The 19,207-nt window shown below is 67.3% G+C and overlaps 4 protein-coding genes across 4 annotated transcripts in view; 1 reads left to right on the top strand and 3 right to left on the bottom strand.

Annotated features, from left to right (window-relative positions):
• Positions 1-869: 869 nt before the first annotated feature.
• Positions 870-6,737, top strand: ATG4D (autophagy related 4D cysteine peptidase). The gene is given in 11 exon segments (XM_058290543.2): positions 870-1,303; positions 1,947-2,030; positions 2,118-2,198; positions 2,201-2,290; positions 3,088-3,370; positions 3,450-3,514; positions 4,343-4,473; positions 5,297-5,375; positions 5,446-5,522; positions 5,597-5,716; positions 6,216-6,737. Coding segments are annotated over 11 exon segments (1,422 nt in total). The 5' UTR covers positions 870-1,071; the 3' UTR covers positions 6,396-6,737.
• On the bottom strand, positions 6,417-13,801 carry KRI1 (KRI1 homolog). The gene is made up of 19 exons (XM_058290542.1): positions 13,699-13,801; positions 13,515-13,588; positions 12,761-12,866; positions 12,449-12,557; positions 12,170-12,224; positions 12,041-12,090; positions 11,651-11,747; positions 11,466-11,543; positions 11,053-11,180; positions 10,410-10,536; positions 10,219-10,314; positions 9,969-10,139; positions 8,833-8,908; positions 8,656-8,744; positions 8,456-8,582; positions 7,886-8,016; positions 7,661-7,725; positions 7,481-7,579; positions 6,417-7,213 (listed from the first exon to the last, which is right to left on the bottom strand). Exons 1-19 carry the CDS (start codon positions 13,790-13,792, stop codon positions 6,874-6,876), a joined length of 2,112 nt encoding a protein of 703 aa, XP_058146525.1. The 5' UTR covers positions 13,793-13,801; the 3' UTR covers positions 6,417-6,873.
• Positions 13,802-14,199: 398 nt separating this feature from the next.
• On the bottom strand, positions 14,200-16,393 carry CDKN2D (cyclin dependent kinase inhibitor 2D). The gene is made up of 3 exons (XM_058290234.1): positions 16,329-16,393; positions 15,951-16,106; positions 14,200-15,147 (listed from the first exon to the last, which is right to left on the bottom strand). Exons 2-3 carry the CDS (start codon positions 16,089-16,091, stop codon positions 14,788-14,790), a joined length of 501 nt encoding a protein of 166 aa, XP_058146217.1. The 5' UTR covers positions 16,092-16,106; positions 16,329-16,393; the 3' UTR covers positions 14,200-14,787.
• Positions 16,394-18,329: 1,936 nt separating this feature from the next.
• AP1M2 (adaptor related protein complex 1 subunit mu 2) overlaps positions 18,330-19,207 on the bottom strand; it is an 11,780-nt gene continuing 10,902 nt past the window's right edge. The window contains exons 10-11 of the mRNA XM_058290203.2: positions 19,157-19,203; positions 18,330-18,736 (exon numbers count right to left, since the gene is read on the bottom strand). Of these exons, the coding sequence (XP_058146186.1) occupies positions 18,714-18,736; positions 19,157-19,203 (70 nt within the window). The 3' untranslated portion in view covers positions 18,330-18,713. The remainder of the gene's footprint in view (positions 18,737-19,156; positions 19,204-19,207) is intronic.

Consider the following 19,207-nt stretch of genomic DNA (forward strand, 5'->3'; position numbering starts at 1 on the left):
ATTATACAATATGTGCCCATTGCTCTTTTTTTTAAAAAAATATTTATTTGTTTTATCCCCCCCCACCCCGGTTGTCTATTAGCTGTATCTATTTGCTGCGTGTTCTTCCTTGTCCGCTTCTGTTGTTGTCAACGGCACGGGAATCTGTGTTTCTTTTTTTGTTGCGTCATCTTGTTGTGTCAGCTCTCTGTGTGTGCGACACCATTCCTGGGCAGGCTGCACTTCTTTTTGTGCTGGGCGGCTCTCCTAATGGGGCGCACTCCTTGCACGTGGGGCTCCCCCACGCGGGGGACACCCCTGCATGGCAGGGCACTCCTTGTGCGCATCAGCGCTGCGCATGGGCCAGCTCCACACGGGTCAAGGAGGCCCGGGGTTTGAACCGCGGACCTCCCATGTGGTAGACGGACGCCCTAACCACTGGGCCAAGTCCGCTTCCCCCGTTGCTCTTTTGTATACTTTTTTTTTAAGAAGGTACCAGAGATTGAACCCAGGACCTCGTAGGCAGGCGCTCAACCACTGAGCTACATCCGCTCCCCTGCACACCCCGCTTTCCTCAAGTTTCTTGCCCTCCGCCTACTGATTTAGGAGAGTCGTCCAAGCTGTCACCTGTCTTTGATCCCCGTTTTTCACAAACGGAGGAAACTGAGGCACGGAGAGGCGTGGCCACTGGCCGGCGCCGGGTTCGGGGCCGCCCGCTAGGGGCGCTGTGGTCCCGGCCGCCGGCGGCAGGTGCACGCCCAGCTGGGAGGGCGGTTTCCAGGGCCCCGGCGGGGGCGGTCCTGGGGGCGGGGCTTCGCGGGCCCTGCGGCGCGCCTGCGCCGCGCGATACGGCGGCCGGGTGGGCGGGGCCTCAGTCCCGTCGCGCAGCCTCCATCCGGGAACCTCGGCCGCAAAAAATGGCGGCGACGGCCGCCTTCCGGGCGGGCTCCTGGGTCCCGGCGGCCGGGTGGGGGCCCAGATAGTCCCCTCCTGGGCTCCCCGCGTCCGAGGCCGGCGGGGAGCCGCGGGGCCCAGCGGGGGTGGCGGCCGCAGCACCCCGCCGGGCCCTCGGGCCGCCCTCCTGGCGCGTCCATGAACTCGGTGTCGCCGGCCGCCGCTCAGTACCGGAGCGGGAGCCCCGAGGACGCGCGGCGCCCCGAGGGCCGCAGGCCGCGAGGGCCCCGAGTCCCGGACCCCAACGGCCCTCGGCCCTCGGGAGCCAGCGCCCCTGCGCCCGGCGCGCCCGGCGCCGCCCCCGCCGAGCCCGACCAGGTGGACAAGTTCAAGGCCAAGTTCCTGACGGCCTGGAACAACGTCAAGTACGGTGAGGAGGGGGCGAGGCCCGGGAGGGCTCGGGCGGCGGGGGGGGGGGGTCCTGAGGCCCGGGGCTGCGCCGGGGAGGGCCTCAGTGCTCGGCGGAGGGCAGAGCCCGCCGGAGCCTGCACCTGCCGGCTGTCACTTGCTCACCTGTGAGTCACCTGTGAGTCCCCCGCCCTGCCCTGTCGAGCACGGACGGTGTTTCCAGGTCCCGCCGGTTCCTCCCTGTGTGAATCCTTTGCCCCCCCTGTGCCTGTTTTCTCTCTCTGTAAAATGGGTACAGTAAAGAATTGCTTTAATTTCTCCCCAACTGACGGTGGGCACTCCCCGTCCGCGGCTCAGGAGGAGGATTTCTGGGAACAGGGACTTTTAACGAGGGGTCCGTGAGCTTGAATGGAAATTCCGAAATAATTTTGTGGGAAGGAGTTGGTGCAGGTGTGATATAGTTTTAAAATACTGCACAGGGCAGTGCGGCTTTAGGCAGGGGCCCCTGGAACCAAAAAAGGTTAAGGACCCCTGAGGTAAGAACTAGGATTGTTCCCCTTTCGCAGACGGGGAATCAGAAGTGGTGTCGCTGTCATAAACTCTTTTCTCGCGTGTCTGTCAAGCAAGTGCTTCATCTCGCTAGGTGCTGCCCCACGTCTCCCTAGGTTGGTCTGTCAAAAGCCGCACCAGCTTTAGCAAGATCTCCAGCATCCACCTCTGTGGCCGCCGGTACCGCTTCGAGGGCGAGGGTGAGCCGCTGGCAGGGGGGGCCCAGGGTCCCGGGGGCGGGGCGTCAGCCTGTCACCCGCAGCGTCTGACAGGTGGGGCTCTTGCAGGGGACGTCCAGCGTTTCCAGCGGGATTTCGTGTCCCGCCTGTGGTTCACGTACCGCCGGGACTTCCCGCCCCTGGCAGGGGCTGCCTTACCTCGGATTGTGGCTGGGGATGCATGTTACGCAGCGGGCAGATGATGCTGGCACAGGGCCTGCTGCTGCATTTTCTGCCCAGAGGTGAGCAGTGCTGGGGGAGAGAAGGGGCCCACGAGGAGTATTGGAGTCTGTTGTCAGCTCGGAGTTTAACGTCACATTAGGGTTAAGGGGAGAGAGAGTTTCGGTGAGTGAGAGTGAGTTGTAAAGTAAGAGTTTGTGGAGCAGGGGTAACTCGGTGGTTGAGTGCTTGCTTCACAAAAACGAGGACCCGGGTTTGATTCTTGGTACTGCCTAAAACAGAACAACAAAAACCAAAGCAGGGAAGTGGACTTGGCCCAGTGGTTAGGGCGTCCGTCTACCACATGGGAGGTCCAGGGTTCAAACCCCGGGCCTCCTTGACCCGTGTGGAGCTGGCCCATGCGCAGTGCTGATGCACACAAGGAGTGCCCTGCCACACAGGGGTGTCCCCCGCGTAGGGGAGCCCCACGCGCAAGGAGTGCGCCCGGTAAGGAGAGCTGCCCCAGCGCGAAAGAAAGTGCAGCCTGCCCAGGAATGGCGCCGCCCACACGGAGAGCTGACACAACAAGATGACGCACCAAAAAGGGACACAGATTCCCATGACGCTGACAACAACAAAAGCGGACAAAGTACACGCAGCAGATAGACACAGAGACCAGACAACTGGGGCGGAGGAAAGGGAGAGAAAAAAAAAACACAGAACAACAAAAACCAAAGCAAACCCTTAAGGAGTTTCAGGGTTTTGAGAATTTGGGTAAACGGGGTTCTCAGGAAGGTGAGAATTGTGTGTGAAGCACGAGTCAATGGGAACTGAGCTCCCCGGTGCCAGCGCTGTTTGACTGTGTCCCCCTCCTTGGCAGACTGGACGTGGGCCGAGGGCTCGGGCCTGGGTCCCTCTGAGCCACCAGGGTTGGCGTCTTCCAGCCGGTGCCGAGGCCCCGCCTGCTGGCCGCCCCCCCGCTGGGCCCAGGGCACCTCGGAGCTGGAGCTGGAGCAGGAGCACCGGCACCGGCAGATCGTGTCCTGGTTTGCCGACCACCCCCGGGCCCCCTTCGGTCTGCACCGGCTGGTGGAGCTCGGGCAGAGCTCAGGCAAGAAGGCGGGCGACTGGTACGGGCCGTCGCTGGTGGCGCACATCCTCAGGTGAGGGCCGCCGCAGGGCCCGTGGGGGCGCCCAGGAACCCCCGGGAACGCAGCGCCAGCCCCTGCCTCCCGTCCGCAGGCGAGCCGTGGAGAGCTGCTCAGAGGTTACCCGCCTGGTGGTGTATGTTTCTCAGGACTGCACAGGTGAGCGCCGGCGGCGGCAGCTGTGGGGTCTCCCGGGGCCGCTTTGCCCCAGAAGCCTTTTAGGCTACCCAGGCTGAAGCGAGTGGGGCAGAGGGAAGGGCAGACGGGATTTAAGGCCCACACAGTAGGGGCTGCTTCCGTAGTGTCGTGAGGGTGAAATGAGTCAAAGCAAGACCCTTCCAGCAGAGCTCGCGGGTAGTAAGTGTCCACCAAGTACCAGCTGTTGTTACTCCCTCCACATCTATTGAGAAAGAGCGTAGTTTGGGGCAACCCCTGTGGCTTGCTCTCAGGGAATCTATCAGCCCTGGGACAATTTATGCATAATTGTAGGCGTAGGGAAGAGGGCTCAATTTTCAGAGGGGATCGTAGTGGCCCCCAAGAAGGTTGAATCCGGTTCTCTGGGAGCCAGGAGAGGGGCGTCCGCAGCAGCACGGGGGCGGCAGGAGAGGGGCCCCCAGCAGACACGGGGGCCACCTGGGGAGGGGCAGTTTCGGGGCACACGGAGGGGCGCCTGCGTTTCCAGAGTGCCCAGCCAAAGGCCTGTCCGTGAAGGTGGCCGGTGGGCCGGGGCGAGCGTGGGCTGCAGGGACGGTCTCTGCTCCTGGTCCCGATCTCAGGCTTGGCTGTCAGATGGGGATGTCCGTACCTGCTGGAGTTCCCAGGATCCTCTGGGGGAAACCCTTGGGGCACTGAAAGGCCCTCCCTCCCCACTGAGGACAGCGTCGCCTGCTGTGAGGCTGCGCAGGGGAGGCTGGGTCCCTGGGCCGGAGGGCGGCCCCGAGGGCCTTGCAGGGTGGGCGAGGGCAACGCGCTGCCCTGTCTTCCCAGTGTACAAGGCGGACGTGGCCCGCCTGGTGGCCTGGCCGGACCCCACAGCCGAGTGGAAGTCTGTGGTCATCCTGGTGCCCGTGCGGCTGGGGGGCGAGACCCTCAACCCCGTGTACGTGCCGTGCGTGAAGGTGGGTGCAGCGGGCTGCGCGGCGCCTGACCCCGGAGCCCCGCCCCCTGCTGCTCTCTCAGCCTGGGCCCAGGCCCTGTCGATGGCTCGGTCTCTTCACCTCGATAATTGCGCAACTCCTGCTGGGTGCTCCACACAGCGGGGTGCTGGGGATTCAGCCGTGCACACCGCAGGTGGAAGCTCTTGGCTGCCCGGAGCCGGGAGCCAAACTGACGGCGACGGCATTTCCACGGGGACTCTTGAGGGAGAACCGCCGCCATGGCGGGGACAGCCAGGGCGGCTGCAGAGCCTCGCCAGCCCCTCCCCGCCCGGAGTGCAAAGGAGGAACTGGAGGCGAGGGGCCTGGCAGGGCCCTGGGCTGCTCGAAGTCCGAATAAAAGCGAGCGCTCCCCCACGCCCACGGGGCCCCGGGCCCCCGACCTGGCCCCCTCCAGCCACGCTGGCCGCCTTGGCGCGGGGGACATGCCACCTGCGGGCTCTTTCTGTAGAAACACACGCGGCTCCTTGAGGGCTTTACTCAGACGTCGTCCCCTCGGCGAGGCCTTTCGTACTCCCCAGGGCTCCGGATTCCCTGTCCCTGTTTTGTCTCCACGGGTTGACACCTCCTGACGTGGGGCACTTCCCTCAGGTTCCTCTTGCTCCTTGCTTGGCTCCCGTGCTAGGCTGCCAGCCCCGTGAGGGCAGGGTCTGTGTGTGTCAGTCACTGCCGCCTCCCGGGGCCCAGCACAGGACTTGGATGGTACCGGTTCAGTGCCCGTGGGACGTTTGTCGAGCGACTGCCTGACCGCGTGTGGGGTCCTCAGCCTCTGCGCCCTCTCCTGCAGGAGCTGCTGCGCTCGGAGCTGTGCCTGGGCATCATGGGGGGCAGGCCGCGGCACTCGCTGTACTTCATTGGCTACCAGGGTAGGCCGCGCCCCTCCCGCCCCGCCCCGCGCCCCCCTCCCCGCCCCTGCTCACGGCCCCGCCCCCGCAGATGACTTCCTGCTGTACCTGGACCCGCACTACTGCCAGCCCAGCGTGGACGCCAGCCAGGCCGGCTTCCCCCTCGAGGTGAGCCGGGGCCCGGGCGGGCGGGGGCGCAGGCAGGCGCTGGGGCGCCCCTGAGCGCCGTGGCTCTGCCCTAGACCTTCCACTGCACGTCCCCCCGCAAGATGGCCTTCGCCAAGATGGACCCCAGCTGCACCGTGGGCTTCTACGCCGCGGACAGGACGGAGTTCGAGACGCTCTGCTCACAGCTGACCCGGGTGAGGGCGCGGGGGGCGGGGGCTTCCGGGGCCCCGAGCTGCCGTGTCCATCCGTGGAAACGGCGCCCACAGCACCCGCTTCTGGGGCTGGGGGAGCGCCATGCCGTCTGGACCACCCTGCCTGCGAGCCCCCAAACCCCGGCTGATGGGAGCTAAAGAGGCAGACAGTGCGGAGGCTCCGGGGTCCAGCTGCTGCCAGGGGCTCAGGAAGCGGGACCCCTGTCCCTGCTGTCCTGTGGGGACTTGCGTGCTGGCTGCCGCCTCCTCCACGCTAGCAGAGGGGGCCCCGTCTTCCCAGGAGCTGCCGCAGGAGCCCCAGCTCACTGCCCGTGGGCCAGCCTCACACACCAAGCCCAGCTCTGGCCGGTGGGAGGAGGTGCTGCCGCCCTGGAGGGGGCCCCAGCCCCAGCCCCAGCCCCAGCCCCAGAAGTGCCCGGCTGGGTCCTGACTAGGGCCCGGCCACCGGCTGAGGCTGAGCCCGCGCCCCCTCTCCCGCCAGGTTCTCGGCTCCTCCTCGGCCACCGAGCGGTACCCCATGTTCACACTGGCCGAGGGCCACGCGCAGGACCACGGCCTGGACAAGCCCTGCACCCAGCTGGCGCAGCCCTCGCTGCGGCTCCCGCGCGCAGGGCGGCTCAGGAACAAGCGGCCGAGCTCCGAGGACTTCGTGTTTTTATAGAGGGAGGGACGGGAGAAGCCGTGACGCTATTTATTTTTTTATTTATGTCCCGCTGGGCGTGGGAGCCCGAGGCCCAGCGGTGGCCGCACACCCGCTTCTCACCACCCGAGGAGCCAAGACCCGTCCAGGAAACCGCCAGGCGGGGGTCCCAACAGCCGGGGACGGTGCCCAGGCACCCGCCTCCCCAGCGGGCCCCTCGCGGGCAGGGAGGCGGGCTGCAGGCACCCACTCAGGGCCTGACTCGTGTACTGTAGTTTGCACTTGACCGTCCGCGCCCCTCACTGCAGCCCCGGCCTGCCCAGGGCATGGGGAGACACTGGGGGCTAATAAATCTTGACTTGACCATGGGCTCAGCGTGTGGATACAGGGGGAAAGCATGCCTCAGTTTCCATGTCTGTAGGATGGGGGGACCCCCTCCACCTGGGGGCAGGAGCGGGGCTGGACTGGAGGGGAGCGTGGCCCCCCAAGCCGGCCGCACTCAGGGCCCCCCCTTGGGCCCCCGCAGCTTCGCCCGCCGCCGGGCGCGCTGGCGGAAGTGCAGGCGCCGGGGGTTGAGGCCAAAGGCCTGCAGCCTCTGGCGGCTGAACTCGCGCCCCCCCAGGGTCACCGTGGGGCCCAGCACGCGGGCCTTCCTGGCCCTCCTCCGCCCCGGGGGGGCCGGCTCTCCTGTGGGCGACGCGGGGGCCCCCTCTTCCTGCGCCGGCGGGTGCTCGGGCCGGGGCTGCTTCCCGCGGGCCCCATCAGGCCCGGGCAGCTGCCGCTGCGGGCTGGCCCTGCCACCCTGCGGCTTCCGCGCCGCTTCCGCGGGCGCCTCCGTCCTGGGGGGAGAAGTGGGGGCTCTCGCAGGCCGCTCACGGCTGGACCAGCCCTGAGCACGCGTTTGTGCCCCGATTTAGAGAGGAGGGAAAGTGCGGCCCGGAAGGCACACCCAGGTGGCCTGCGCCAGAGCCAGTGGCTCCTCCACGGAAGCCTGCTGGGGCCGTGTCGCTGCCGCCGGCACCTGGGCCTCCCCGCACCCTCCGCCAGAGCCTGCGGCCAGGCCCCGAGGCCGAGGCTGCCGAGCGCCCCGGTCGCCCCGCACTCACCGCTCGGGGCACAGCGACCTGAAGACCTGCCTCTTCCTGCGCGCGTCCTGCGCCTTCTGGCTGTACGCCCGCTGGTCCCGCAGCTCCTCCTGCTCCGACCTGCGGGCCCGGCGCCCGCCGTCACCGCCCGCCCCGCCACCGCCCGCCCCGCCGCCCGGGGTCCCCGGCCCCCCGCGCCACCTGTACATGCAGGTCTTCTTCAGGGAACACCACCGGTTCAGCTCCTTGTCGTCGGCGGCCAGGATCTGCGCGGGGAGGGAGGAAGGGTGCGTCCTGCCGCCAGGCCCCCGGGACCGCGGGGCTGCCGGGCTGAGCCGGGGCCTGGCCGGCCACCGAGCACCTCCGGACAGGGCGGGGGTCTCCACACCCCGGCTGGCTCCCCGCAGCCCCCGCCCCCGGGCCCACCTCGTCGGTGCTGAGCCCGAAGTCGCAGGGCACCACGGCGCGGTACTTGAAGCGGCAGGGGAGGTCGTCGACCAGGTCCTCGTAGTCAAGCCCGTAGTACTCGTCCAGGTAGTCCTCGAACGTCCTGGCCCCTGCCCAGAGAGCACCGGGCTGCAGGGGCTGCTGCCCACGGCCCCCGCCCACCCACCCGCACTGCCGCCCGCGGCCCCACCCACGGCCCCCGCCCACCCACCCGCACTGCCGCCCGCGGCCCCACCCACGGCCCCCGCCCACCCACCCGCACTGCCGCCCGCGGCCCCACCCACGGCCCCCGCCCACCCACCCGCGCTGCTGCCCACAGACCCCCCCGGGACCTCCGCTCGCCCGCCCCTGCCCACCCGCGCTGCTGGCCGCAGTCCCCGCCCGCCTGCAGCCCCCGCCCACCCACCTGCGCTGCTGGGCCGTAGACCCCCCCCCAGACCTCCACTCGCCCGCCCCTGCCCACCCGGGCTGCTGGGCCGCAGCCCCCGCCCACCCCTGCCCACCCAGGCTGCTGGGCCGCGGCCCCCACCCACCCACCCGGGGCCTCACCCGGGTCGAACACGGGCTTCTCCCGCCCCACGGCCGCGGCGAAGGGCGACTTGCGCCTCTTCTTGCCCGTCGCCGGGGCCACGCGCTGCTGCTTCCGCGGCTGGCTGGGGTCATAGTCGGCGTCCATCTGCCAGGACACACGGGTCAGGCCGGCTGGGGCCCCCAGACCCTGCGAGGGGCCCCCCGCCCACGGCACCTACGTTGAAGTCAGGGTCCTCGCAGTGCAGCTCCTGCTGGCTCCAGGCCCCGCCCTGCGCGGAGCCGTCCCACGTGTCCCAGTTCCACTCATCTGGTTCCAGAAGGGACAGGTGGGGTGGTCAGGGGGAGCCCCGGGTGCCAGGCCCAGCCCCCCGCCCCCCGGGGCTCGCCGACCCCACCTTCGAGCCCTTCCTCTTCCGCGAACTGCGGCTTCTCCTGCTCCGTGCTGCCGTAGTACTCGTCCCCGAAGTGCTTCTGCAGGGCCGGGGTGCAGAGTCAGGGCCCCCCCGCAGCGGCCCCCACCGTCCGTTTACTCCTGCCCCTTCTATGGCTCCCCAGGGCCCTCCTGGCACCCAGCACCTGATCCGCAAGAACCCGGGCGTCCAGCCCCCCACGGCGCTCTCCTCCACCGTGCGGCTCGCCATTCGGTTCCAGGGACCCACTTCCCGCCCCTGCAGGCCTGTCCCTGGGGTAACCCCTGCCTAGGGGCTCATCCACGCAGGCGTCAGGTGGCCGCCCAGCCTGCCCTGACCCCACCGCCCGTGTGCCCGACCCCCGTGCGGGTGCCACTGGCTTCTAACTGTCGAGCCGTGTCTTGACCGTGAGCTCTGGGAGGGCAGGGACTGCTGTGCTGCGTGGTGTTCGGCATACAGTAGGTGCTTAATGAGCGTAAGATAGGCTCTCCCCACTTGGTAAGCTCCAAAAGAGCTGAGACTGGGCCCCACAGCATGCGGCGGGGGCCTGGCAAAAGGCAGACGTTGCCGGCCCTGCTGTTTATTAAGCACGTACTGTATGCCCAGCCCCGGGAAGCATCTCCCCGCGTTCTCACGAGCACCGTGAAGGATGAGAACGGTCCTCGTTCAGTTAACGGAAGGCCAGGGCTAAGAAGCCTAGAAAGTGAAGGCTCAGCTATGCGGCACCCACACCTGGCCAGCCTTTTCTGACCTCCCAGGCTCGGCCAGGGCCTTCTTTCAGCCCGCTCTGCTCCTCCCACCACAGCCCTCGTCACGCTGTTTTCATGGCCTGGTGACATAGTCCCCCAACTACAATAAACGTTAACGGCACAATAAGTAGGTTTTAAGGAAACTCAGCAACCCACTGCTCCCTGAGTACTGGACACTTAAATGTTTAGGTGTATTCACCTCAACCCTTACACAGCCCTGTGACAGATGTGACTGTTAGATCCACTATACAGATGGACAGACAGGTTCAGAGAAGTCAAGTCACTTCTCTGAGGTGCCACAGCCAAGTAACGACACCTGATTCCAGAGCCGTGACCCGGCTGAGTGGCCGGGCAGGGGCGCGGGGGCCACACCTGCATGAGCTGGTCGTGCTGGTCGGGGTCGAAGTCGTCCTCGAGGTCCTGCTCCTCGAGCCCCAGCGTCTCGTTGCCTGTGACCTGCCGGAGCTTCTCCAGCTTGGCCAGAATCTCCCTCCTCTTCAGGTTCTTCAGCTGCTTAAGCTCCTCCTGTTTCTTGGCTTTCTCCTGCTCAGGGGCAGAGGGAAGATCTGGGCTTCCTGGGGGGGCTGGGGGGCCCTCCCCGGCCTGCCCCCCGCACGCTCACCCTCCTCTTTCGCTCCCTCGTCTCCTCTCTCTTCTCCTTCCTGCGCTCATCCTTGCGCCGCACGGAGGACGCAATGGTCCGTGGATAGGTCTTGACCTACGGGAGGGAGAGGGACCCAGGAGGAGTCAGGGGCGCTCCGGGCCTGGCCCTCGCGGGCGGGGGCCACCCCGACCCCAGCCCTGGCTACGCACCACGGCTGCGCCCGGCTCCTCGAAGCGGAAGTTATACTTGTGCTCAAAATCCTCCTGCTTTTTCAGAAAGAGCTCCCCCTCGTCCGAGGAGTCATCCACGGCCAGCTGGGCTGGAGGTCCAGGGGCCCTGGGGGACGAGATGGGATGGGGTCAGAGGTCAGCCGAGCTCAGCTGGGATTCCCACTGCTGCTCTCCTGCGTTTTAGAAGCTGCCCCAAGTGCTTGACGTGTTTTAACTCTTCTGATCCTCACAAAGGGCATGCTACTATTATCCCCAAATTTACAGAGGGGGAAAGTGAGGCAGGGATGGTTAGCGGCAGGGTCAGGATTTGAACTCCTCTCATCCGGCTTCAGAGCCCAGCCTCTGTGGTTCTCCCTCACACATCTGCTAGAGAGCTTTGGGAAACAACAAACACACGGTGCCCTTTGCCCTCTCGCCGGCGGCAGCTGAGAATTCCTTGGGAAGGGGACAGGAGATCCAGAGCCCTGGGGACACCCCTGGGGAGCGGCCAAGGGTCAGGCTGGGGCTTGGGCCATCCAGCTTAAGCTTTTTAAATTTGTCCAGCGCGTCCATGAATTCTCTCTTTGTAGAGCCGCGCGTTCCGGGATGCCTTCTCGGGGCCTGCACAAGCACAGCGGCTTACCCCTCCTCGTCTTCCTCCTCTTCCTCCTCCTCTCCCTCCTCCTCGTAGCGTTTGTTCAGGATATAATCCCGCAGGAATCGCTCCCCTTCGTCCAGCTCTGGGTTGTTCCAATATTCTCGGAGGTGGGCCTTGGAGTGAGGGGGTGACAAGGAACCCAGGTCAGGGACTGGGGGGCAGAAAAGAGGGCGGGCTGAGCCCCGAGCGGGTTTAGGGAACTGAAACGTCCCAGTCACCGCGGTCGGAATGAGCCCAGAGACGGGCTGATCGGGAACGTGGGCCTCCAGGGATGCGCGCTCCGCTACCCCTGCTGGGGTTGGTTTCCGGAAAACGGCTGCAGGGGACGCAAGGGCTGAGTGCAGGGTGCAGGTGGGACTGGCACTTTGGCCGGCCGGCGACCGCCCGCGAGCACTCACCAGCTCCTTCAGGGCCTCGGGGTTCTCAACTTCCTCCTGCCCTTTCAGCCACTCCACGTAGCTGGCCTCCTCCCGGGCCTGGGGGACGTCAGGAACTGAGGGCCCCACCGCCAGGCCCCCCGCCCAGCTCCACCCTCGCCAGGCCCGCCCCCCCCACGCGGCCAGCCCCCGCCTCCAGCCCCCACCTTCTCCTCCGTGGTCTGGGCACGTCTCCGCAGCAAGCCTGAGCCGCCTTCCCCGGTGCTGGCCTCATCCCCGCTGTCCTCCACGAAGGCCCGGAAGCTGCCCCCCCAGGAGAGCACACCTCAGGGCCCGCAGCGGGGATCCTGCCCCCTGCCCCCACATCGACCGCGTCTGCTGGGCTCGCGGTGACTCTTTCAACAGGCCCAGGGCGACGCTGAGATGTGGAGAGCACTGTCAACCCCGTTTAAAAGCTGAGGGTGTTACGGCACAGAGAGAGCAAGGGGCAGGCCCGGGTCACACAGGCAAGACGCGACAGGGGCGAATTTGAACCCAGGCCCGCCTGACACCGAGTTTCAACTCTCTCCCATGAGGCACCCCGGGCCCAGGCTCACCTTTCCTTGAGCTGTTTCTGTTCCTCCACGTAACTCTGGGACATGGTTTGCTGCAGAGGAGAGAGTGACGTGGGTCTGAGGCCCGGCCCCAGGCCCCTCAGCCCCCTGCCTGGCCTCTGCCTCACCCACCTGGCGTCTCTGATGGGCAACGTCCCCATCTGAGTCCTCCTCGTCGACATATTTACTGCGTGGGAAGGGACAGGAGCTTTGAGATATGCTCTTCCGTGGCCATCTGTCCCCATGGGGAAGGGAAGATGGGGGCAGCAGCTGGGGGGCCCAAGGGAGGGTGCATGCAAGCAGGACAGAGGTCCCTGCTCTCGGGGCTGCCCTCAGCCCTGCAGTGTGTGTGTGTGGGTGCCAGTTTCCTTCACCCCCATACGTCCACCTGCCGCCAGGCTTTCTCCTCACCCTTCCTTCTCCAAGACAACCTTCCTCTCGTAATCCTTCAGGTACATGGGCGGCACTTTGTTCGGCTTCTCCGCAGCTGCGGGCTCCCCCTCGCTCTCCGAGGACGACGCTGCGAGCCGGCCAGAGGACACCCAACGTCACCCACAGCCCCTTCCTCCCCCAAGCACGGAATCCCACAGGTTGGGTTTCAAACCCAAACCCACCAACCCCCAGCCAGAAAACAGCCCCAGATGCTCCGCTAAGCGCTCTGACTGGAAAACGAGCCAGTGTCCCTGGAGGAGCCGAGGACCCTGGGCGCAGGTTCCTGCCTACCTGCCGCCTGGTAGAAGGTGGCATCTTTCTGGTAAATGCGCGGGTCCTTTTTCTTTAGTAAGGAGAGAGTCCTGTAAAAGTCGCATTCCTGCTGGGGATCAAATTCCTGGCGTGGAGACAGAGGTAGGGGGCGGACTTAGGAGGGAGCAGAAGGCCGGGAGTCTGTGTACAGATGGGGGGATGGCTGGAAAAGAGGGTGTGGGAATTAGGGGAAGGGGGCACCCAGGAAAGAGGAGGGAGAACCTGGCTGGCGGGAAGGTTCCTTCTGGGACTGGAGGGCTGGGTCAGACAGGACATGAGGCAGAGGGACCCTCTTGAGGGGGGGACAGAGAAGGGTCACACATGGTGTAGAGGAAGGTGGGGAGCCCCACGCGCAGGTACTTCCTGGGAAAAGCAAGGGACGATGGACAGGGGACCGACAGGGGCCAGTGGGGAGAGGCTGGGCTGTGCAGTGAGGCTGGGGCGGTGGAGCTGCCGGGGTGCGCCACGCGGCAGAGGGGTGCCCCGCTTCGGGGCCAGAGCAGCACTGAGAGAAATGCAAAAAGAGGCAAGACTCCGGGGAGTGGGGGCTGGGAGCGAAGTGTTCCCGGGGGAATCGAGGGTGGCATCAGGGGGGTGGGTGTGTGTCGTGACAGCCGGACCCTGGGGACGGGGACGGCGCTGAGCGCCCCTCCTGGGTGTGTGGGGCCGGGGCCTGGACGCTCCGGGGGATCGCGGGGGGCGCTGGGGTGCGGCGGGGGACCGGGAGGCTCACCACGCGCTCGTCGCCGGAGTCGGATTCGGAGCTGGAGTCGCCGCCGCCGCCCGGGTCCCCGTACCGATCCTTCACTGCGGGGCACAGGCGGGACGCGCCCCCCCACCCCAGGTCAGTGCGGGGGAGCCAGGCCCACGCCGCCCCCCCCCACGCCGGCCCCGCCCGCGCATGCGCCCCGCCTCACGCCGCTGCAGCTCCTCGCGCTCCCGGTAGCGGCCGTAGCGCGCGGCGAACGCCGCGTTCACCCGCAGCGGCGAAGGCTCGCGCGGCGCCGGCATGGCGGTCGGCGGCCCTCTGCGCAGGCGCGCGGCGGGGGGACGCCGGAAGTGGGCGGGGCACGCCGGAAGCGGGCGAGGCACGCCGGCCCCGCCTCCCCCCGGCGCCGCTTAAAAGGCGGGGCCGGCTCTTCCGGGATCCCGCCCGCCACGTGACGCCGGCCGCCGCCCACCCCCGGGCGCCCGGCACCCAGCTGACATCTGGGGGCCCTTGCTCCACTCGCGGTTTCCTGCCTCCCTTCCGTTCCGACGGCGCAGCCCGCGGCCCCACCCAGCGCCCTCCCCGGGCCCGGCGCCCTGGGAATTACCGCTGCCCCCCCCCCCAACACCCTCTTCCCCGAAACCTCCCCCGGACCCGCCACCCGCCCGAACGTCCAGGACGCAACAAGCAGACGCCAGCCGCGCCGCGGTCATGCTCAAGTCTTAATTTAATGGGTAAAAACGTTAAATTATCACACGCAACCAATTTGTCCATAAAGCTTAATAAATACTCTTTTTTTTTGTTTGTTTTTTTAAACACTGTACAAGAGACTAGAAAACAGGCTCCCAACAAAATATCAATGCACCTCCGGCCACCCCTTTTCTGATCTGGAGCACGCCCCCCCCCCCCGCCCCACCTTCCCCCATGCCCGAACCAGGGCGGTCACTTCAGGTCTCTCTCTGGGCCCAGATCTGGTTGTTTTTGATCTTGACTCTGACCCCCGGGGTCCTAGCCGCGGCCCCACCGGCCTAGGGCACGGAGGAAAACAACCGTTTAGGGGGCTGTTGCACGCAGGAGCCCCTGTCTGTCCAACACACCAAAAGGGGTGAGAAAAATAAACGAGAAACGCCCCCCAAACACACACACACACACACCCTAGAAATCAACACCAACAAGCCACAAACTGGGGTCCCTCCCCGTTCAGCCCTGGAGAAGAGGATGAGGGGATAGTGTCTCTGCCCTCCTCTTTAGGTAGGAGCCCAGGTGGGGTCCCGTGGCTGGAGGGGGCGTCCCCGCGTCACGGTGGGGCCACCGCGGGCCCCTGCAGGAGGTGCACGAGGTCCTGCGCCCCCCTCTGCCGCGCTAACTCCCTGGGCGTCAGGCCCCTGGCATCCCGGTGGTGGAGGTCGGACTCGGCGGCCAGGAAGTGGACCACCGCAGCGTGGCCCTCCCGCACCGCCAGGTGGATGGGGAGGGCCCCGGTGGCGTCGGGCGCGTTGACATCAGCACCGTGGTCCACTAGGACCTTCAGGGTGTCCAGGAATCCCGTGCGGGCGGCGTCGTGGGCGGGGGTGGTGCCCGAGGCATCCTGGACGTTCACGCTAGCCCCTTGCTTCAGCAGCTCCAGGGCGACGGCGGGGCTGCCGAACATCATGACCTAGGGGTGGGGAGAGGATCAGGGGGTCCCCGAGGGAAGGGAGGCCCAGGAAAGGGGGGGTCCCTGGAAAAAAGGAACTTCCATGACTATGGAATGCCAGAGAAGGATTTTCCTCAAGGGAATGGAGACACTCCAAGGACCACGAGCCTCCAGGGACCTGGTTGAGACCCCAGAGTAGAAACTCGGAGAAGCTGAGTCACCCCCGCCCAGGATAAATGAGAACCCCCCCCCCCAAGGGAATATCCCCCATGGAAACTTTCAGGGAACCCGAGACCCTCCCTCTCCCCAGTAATGGGAAATCACCAGCAAATATGAACCCCCCTGCAGGACATGTGCCCCCAGAGAATGGGAACTGCACCCCCAAAAAAAGTGATGGCTTCTTCAAAGGAAAGGGGGTGCCCAAGGGGCTTGAAACCCCTGCTCCAGAGAAAATCTCCCATTTAAGGGGGATCCCCCCCATAAAAGGACCTTCATGCAATCTGACACCGTTCCCCACGGGGTCCCCCCTCCCCCACCGCACATCTCGGGGGCACCTGACAAACCCCTCCTAAAGGGAGACTCCCCAACTCACCGGCTCCTCCTCCGAGAGCTCCCAGGAAACAGGGGGCCCTCCCCCAGAGAATGGGGAACCCCAAGAAACACGGAGACATCCTCGTGCCCCCGGGGACCCAGAGCAGCCCACCGAGTAAGTGGGAAACTGGGTGCCCCGCTCCCAGGGAGCAAGGGCAGGGGTCGTCCCCCCCCCCACCCCTATCCCCCCTCCTCTCACGCCAGGGCCCCTCCCCCGCCGCGCCCGGCCTCACCTGCAGCGCCGTCTTGCCGAAGCGGTTCAGGGCGTCGGGCTGCACCAGCTCGCGGTGCAGCAGGCGGCGCACCTCCCGCACGTCGCCGCGGGCCGCCGCCCCGCTCAGCCGGTCGCCGGCGCGCACCTCCTCCAGCAGCATGGCGACCCGGGCGGCCTGCGGAGGGCCCCCCCACCCCGGCGGCGCGGTCAGCGCGGGCCAAGCCGCCCGCCCCCCGCCCCCCCCAGACCCACCCGGCGCGACCCCGGCCCCCCGCTCGGCCGGCTCCTCCCCGCTGTCAGCCGGCGGGCGCCCAGGGGGGCCCCCCGAGCCGGGCCCGGCCCTCCGCCGCCCGCCGCGCCCGCCCCCTGGGGGCCGGCTCTCCCCCCCCCAGCTCACCCTCCCTCCTCCTCGCCGGGCGGGGTCGGCTCTGAGCCGCCGCCGCCCGCGCCGCCGCCAGGCCCGCCGCGGGGGGCGGGGCCGAGCCGCAGGCCCCGCCCCCCGCGCGCGCCCATTGGATGCCGAGCCCACCCGTTACCAGGGCGCCGGCCGCGCCCTGCCCGGCGCACGACCCCGCCGCGCCCCGCCCCCCTGCGGCCGGCGCAGCCAATGGGCGCGCGTCGCCGGGGAGGTTCCGGGCCCCCGGCGCGGGCGGCGTCGCTCCTGATTGGCCGGGGCGCGGCGGCCGCGACGCCGCCGGCAGTGGCGGGGTTTTCGGTTTTCAAACGCGCCGGGCGGGAAAGCGGGCGGGTTTAACCGACCTGAGGGAGCGAGGTCGGCGGCCGGGCAGCGCGGGCCGCCCCCCGCGCCCGAGATTCCGCCTTTGGGACGCGCGGTCGGCGTTTCTTGGCGCTTCCGGGGCCCCGGGCGCGCCGGGTTCATTCCTTCCGGGCGCCGGGGAGCGCGCATTCCATCCCTGAGAGGAGCTCCTTCTAGATAGCGAGGCCTGAGCACCGCGAGGGCGAGCAGACGGGGAAGGCGGTGCGGGGTGAGGAAGGGAGCAGGTTCCGGCCCAGACGGGGAGTCGGCTCCCGGGACAGCCCGTGCAAGGGCCTGGAGGCACGTCAGGCCGCCGCTGCCATGTGGGCAAGCCGCGGGGGCCTTGGTGCAAAGTTTTACGGAGCCCCGCCGGGCTCCGGCGCGAGGACAGAGGCGATAATTCAGCGTTCCCTGAGTGGTGGGCGCCAAGAGGCTGATAAAACAGACGAGCGCTAGCTGCTGGGGAAAGGAAGGCTGGTGGCAGGGAGGGCCTCCCCGAGTGCTGGCTGCTGGGGAAAGGAAGGCTGGTGGCAGGGAGGGCCTCCCCGAGTGCTAGCAGCTACTGGGGAAAGGAAGGCTGGTGGCAGGGAGGGCCTCCCCGAGTGCTGGCTGCTGGGGAAAGGAAGGCTGGTGGCAGGGAGGGCCTCCCCGAGCGCTGGCTGCTGGGGAAAGGAAGGCTGGTGGCAGGGAGGGCCTCCCCGAGCACTAGCTGCTGGGGAAAGGAAGGCCGGTGGCAGGGAGGGCCTCCCCGAGCGCTGGCTGCTGAGGAAAGGAAGGCCGGTGGCAGGGAGGGCCTCCCCGAGTGCTAGCAGCTGCTGAGGAAAGGAAGGCCGGTGGCAGGGAGGGCCTCCCCGAGTGCTGGCTGCTGGGGAAAGGAAGGCTGGTGGCAGGGAGGGCCTCCCCGAGTGCTAGCAGCTACTGGGGAAAGGAAGGCCGGTGGCAGGGAGGGCCTCCCCGAGCGCTGGCTGCTGGGGAAAGGAAGGCCGGTGGCAGGGAGGGCCTCCCCGAGCGCTGGCTGCTGGGGAAAGGAAGGCCGGTGGCAGGGAGGGCCTCCCCGAGCGCCGGCTGCTGAGGAAAGGAAGGCCGGTGGCAGGGAGGGCCTCCCCGAGCGCTGGCTGCTGGGGAAAGGAAGGCCGGTGGCAGGGAGGGCCTCCCCGAGGAGGCTTTGTCTTTCTTGAGGCCACAAGGGAAGGGAGGGGGCCATGTGGCTGTCCCATGCAGGGAACTGCAGGCCGGAGTGAGTCTGGCCTGCCCAGGAAGAGAGCCCCGGAGCCCGAGGGGGAAAGTGGGGGAAGGTGAGGGCAAGGAGGTGCCGGCGCCGACCAAGGCTTGTGGGCTGCGGTGAGGACTTGACTTTTACTTTTTAACGAGGTGGGAAGCCCGGGGGAGGGGTCCGGGCCCGAGCTCGGGGCGAGGCGTGGACGGGCGCCCCCTGCCGGCTTTGGGGGAGGGGGTAAGCAAAGGCGGGGCGTGCGGACCAAGGTGGAAACTACCACCCTGCCTACCCACCCACCCCGCCGGGCATGCAGATGACGGAGCTCAGGGGTCCGCGTGAAGCGCCCACTCCCATCTCACCAACCCCCCCCCACCCCGATGTCCCTGGCACCCAGGTCCCTGGAGCAGGAGGCGCACAGGCAGCGGTAGCTAGAATCATCTTTTTAATGAGATCCTAAAACTCAGCAATGGGCCAGCGGGGCCTCTGGGCTCAGCAGCTGATGGAGGAGGGGTCCCCCGACACCCCCTAAGGCAGGTCACTGAAAGAAGGCACTCGAGAGGCCGGGCTTCAAGCCCCTCCCCTATTTCTTCATATAAAATCGGGGGGGGGGGGGAGAATGACGCACTGAGGGTAAGGGAGGAGGGGGCCAGGGACACGGATCAAGAAACTGCCAAGTCAGGGGCCTGCCCTCACCTTTCTCGGCCCCTCGGGCCCACCCCCGAGGCCCTCCCACAGTCTTCAAATTTTCCAGCCAGGCCTTGGGGACACGAGGCCCCCCACCTTGCCACGCTCAAGCCCCGTCTCTCCTTCTAGGTGGTCCGAAGTTGATAATCTGCAGGGAAACAGGAAGCCAGGGGCGGGGAGCAGGTCAGAATTTGGGGGAGGGGGCAGGAGGGACAGCCGGCAAGTCCATTCCGCGCCCCAGGGCTCCCGAGCCAGGCCCGGAGCATGTGGCCACGCTAAGGACCGAGCAGGGACAGTAACCACGGCAATGGGTCAGTTTCCAGGCAGCGGAGGGGGTGGGGGCTGTGTGTTCGGTCCCGCATCCACACCCCACGACCACCGTCCACACCACACGACCACCGTAAGGCAGAAGGGACCCCGTTTTACAGACAGGCGGAAGCAGGCACCGTGACAAGGTACCCTCAGGGTTTGGGGGCTGCCTGAGCAGAGATCCTGTCAAAGCCTCGAGTGGCCCCTCCCACCCCCGTGTCCTTGACGCCCTCCCCCCTAGGGAGCTAGGCTGCCTTACCCCCACTCTGGGTGATGTAGCGAACCCAAGGCAGGGCCTGGTAGCCACTTT

The sequence above is a fragment of the Dasypus novemcinctus genome, chromosome 30 (genome assembly GCF_030445035.2).
Source record: "Dasypus novemcinctus isolate mDasNov1 chromosome 30, mDasNov1.1.hap2, whole genome shotgun sequence".
Lineage (NCBI taxonomy): Eukaryota > Metazoa > Chordata > Mammalia > Cingulata > Dasypodidae > Dasypus > Dasypus novemcinctus.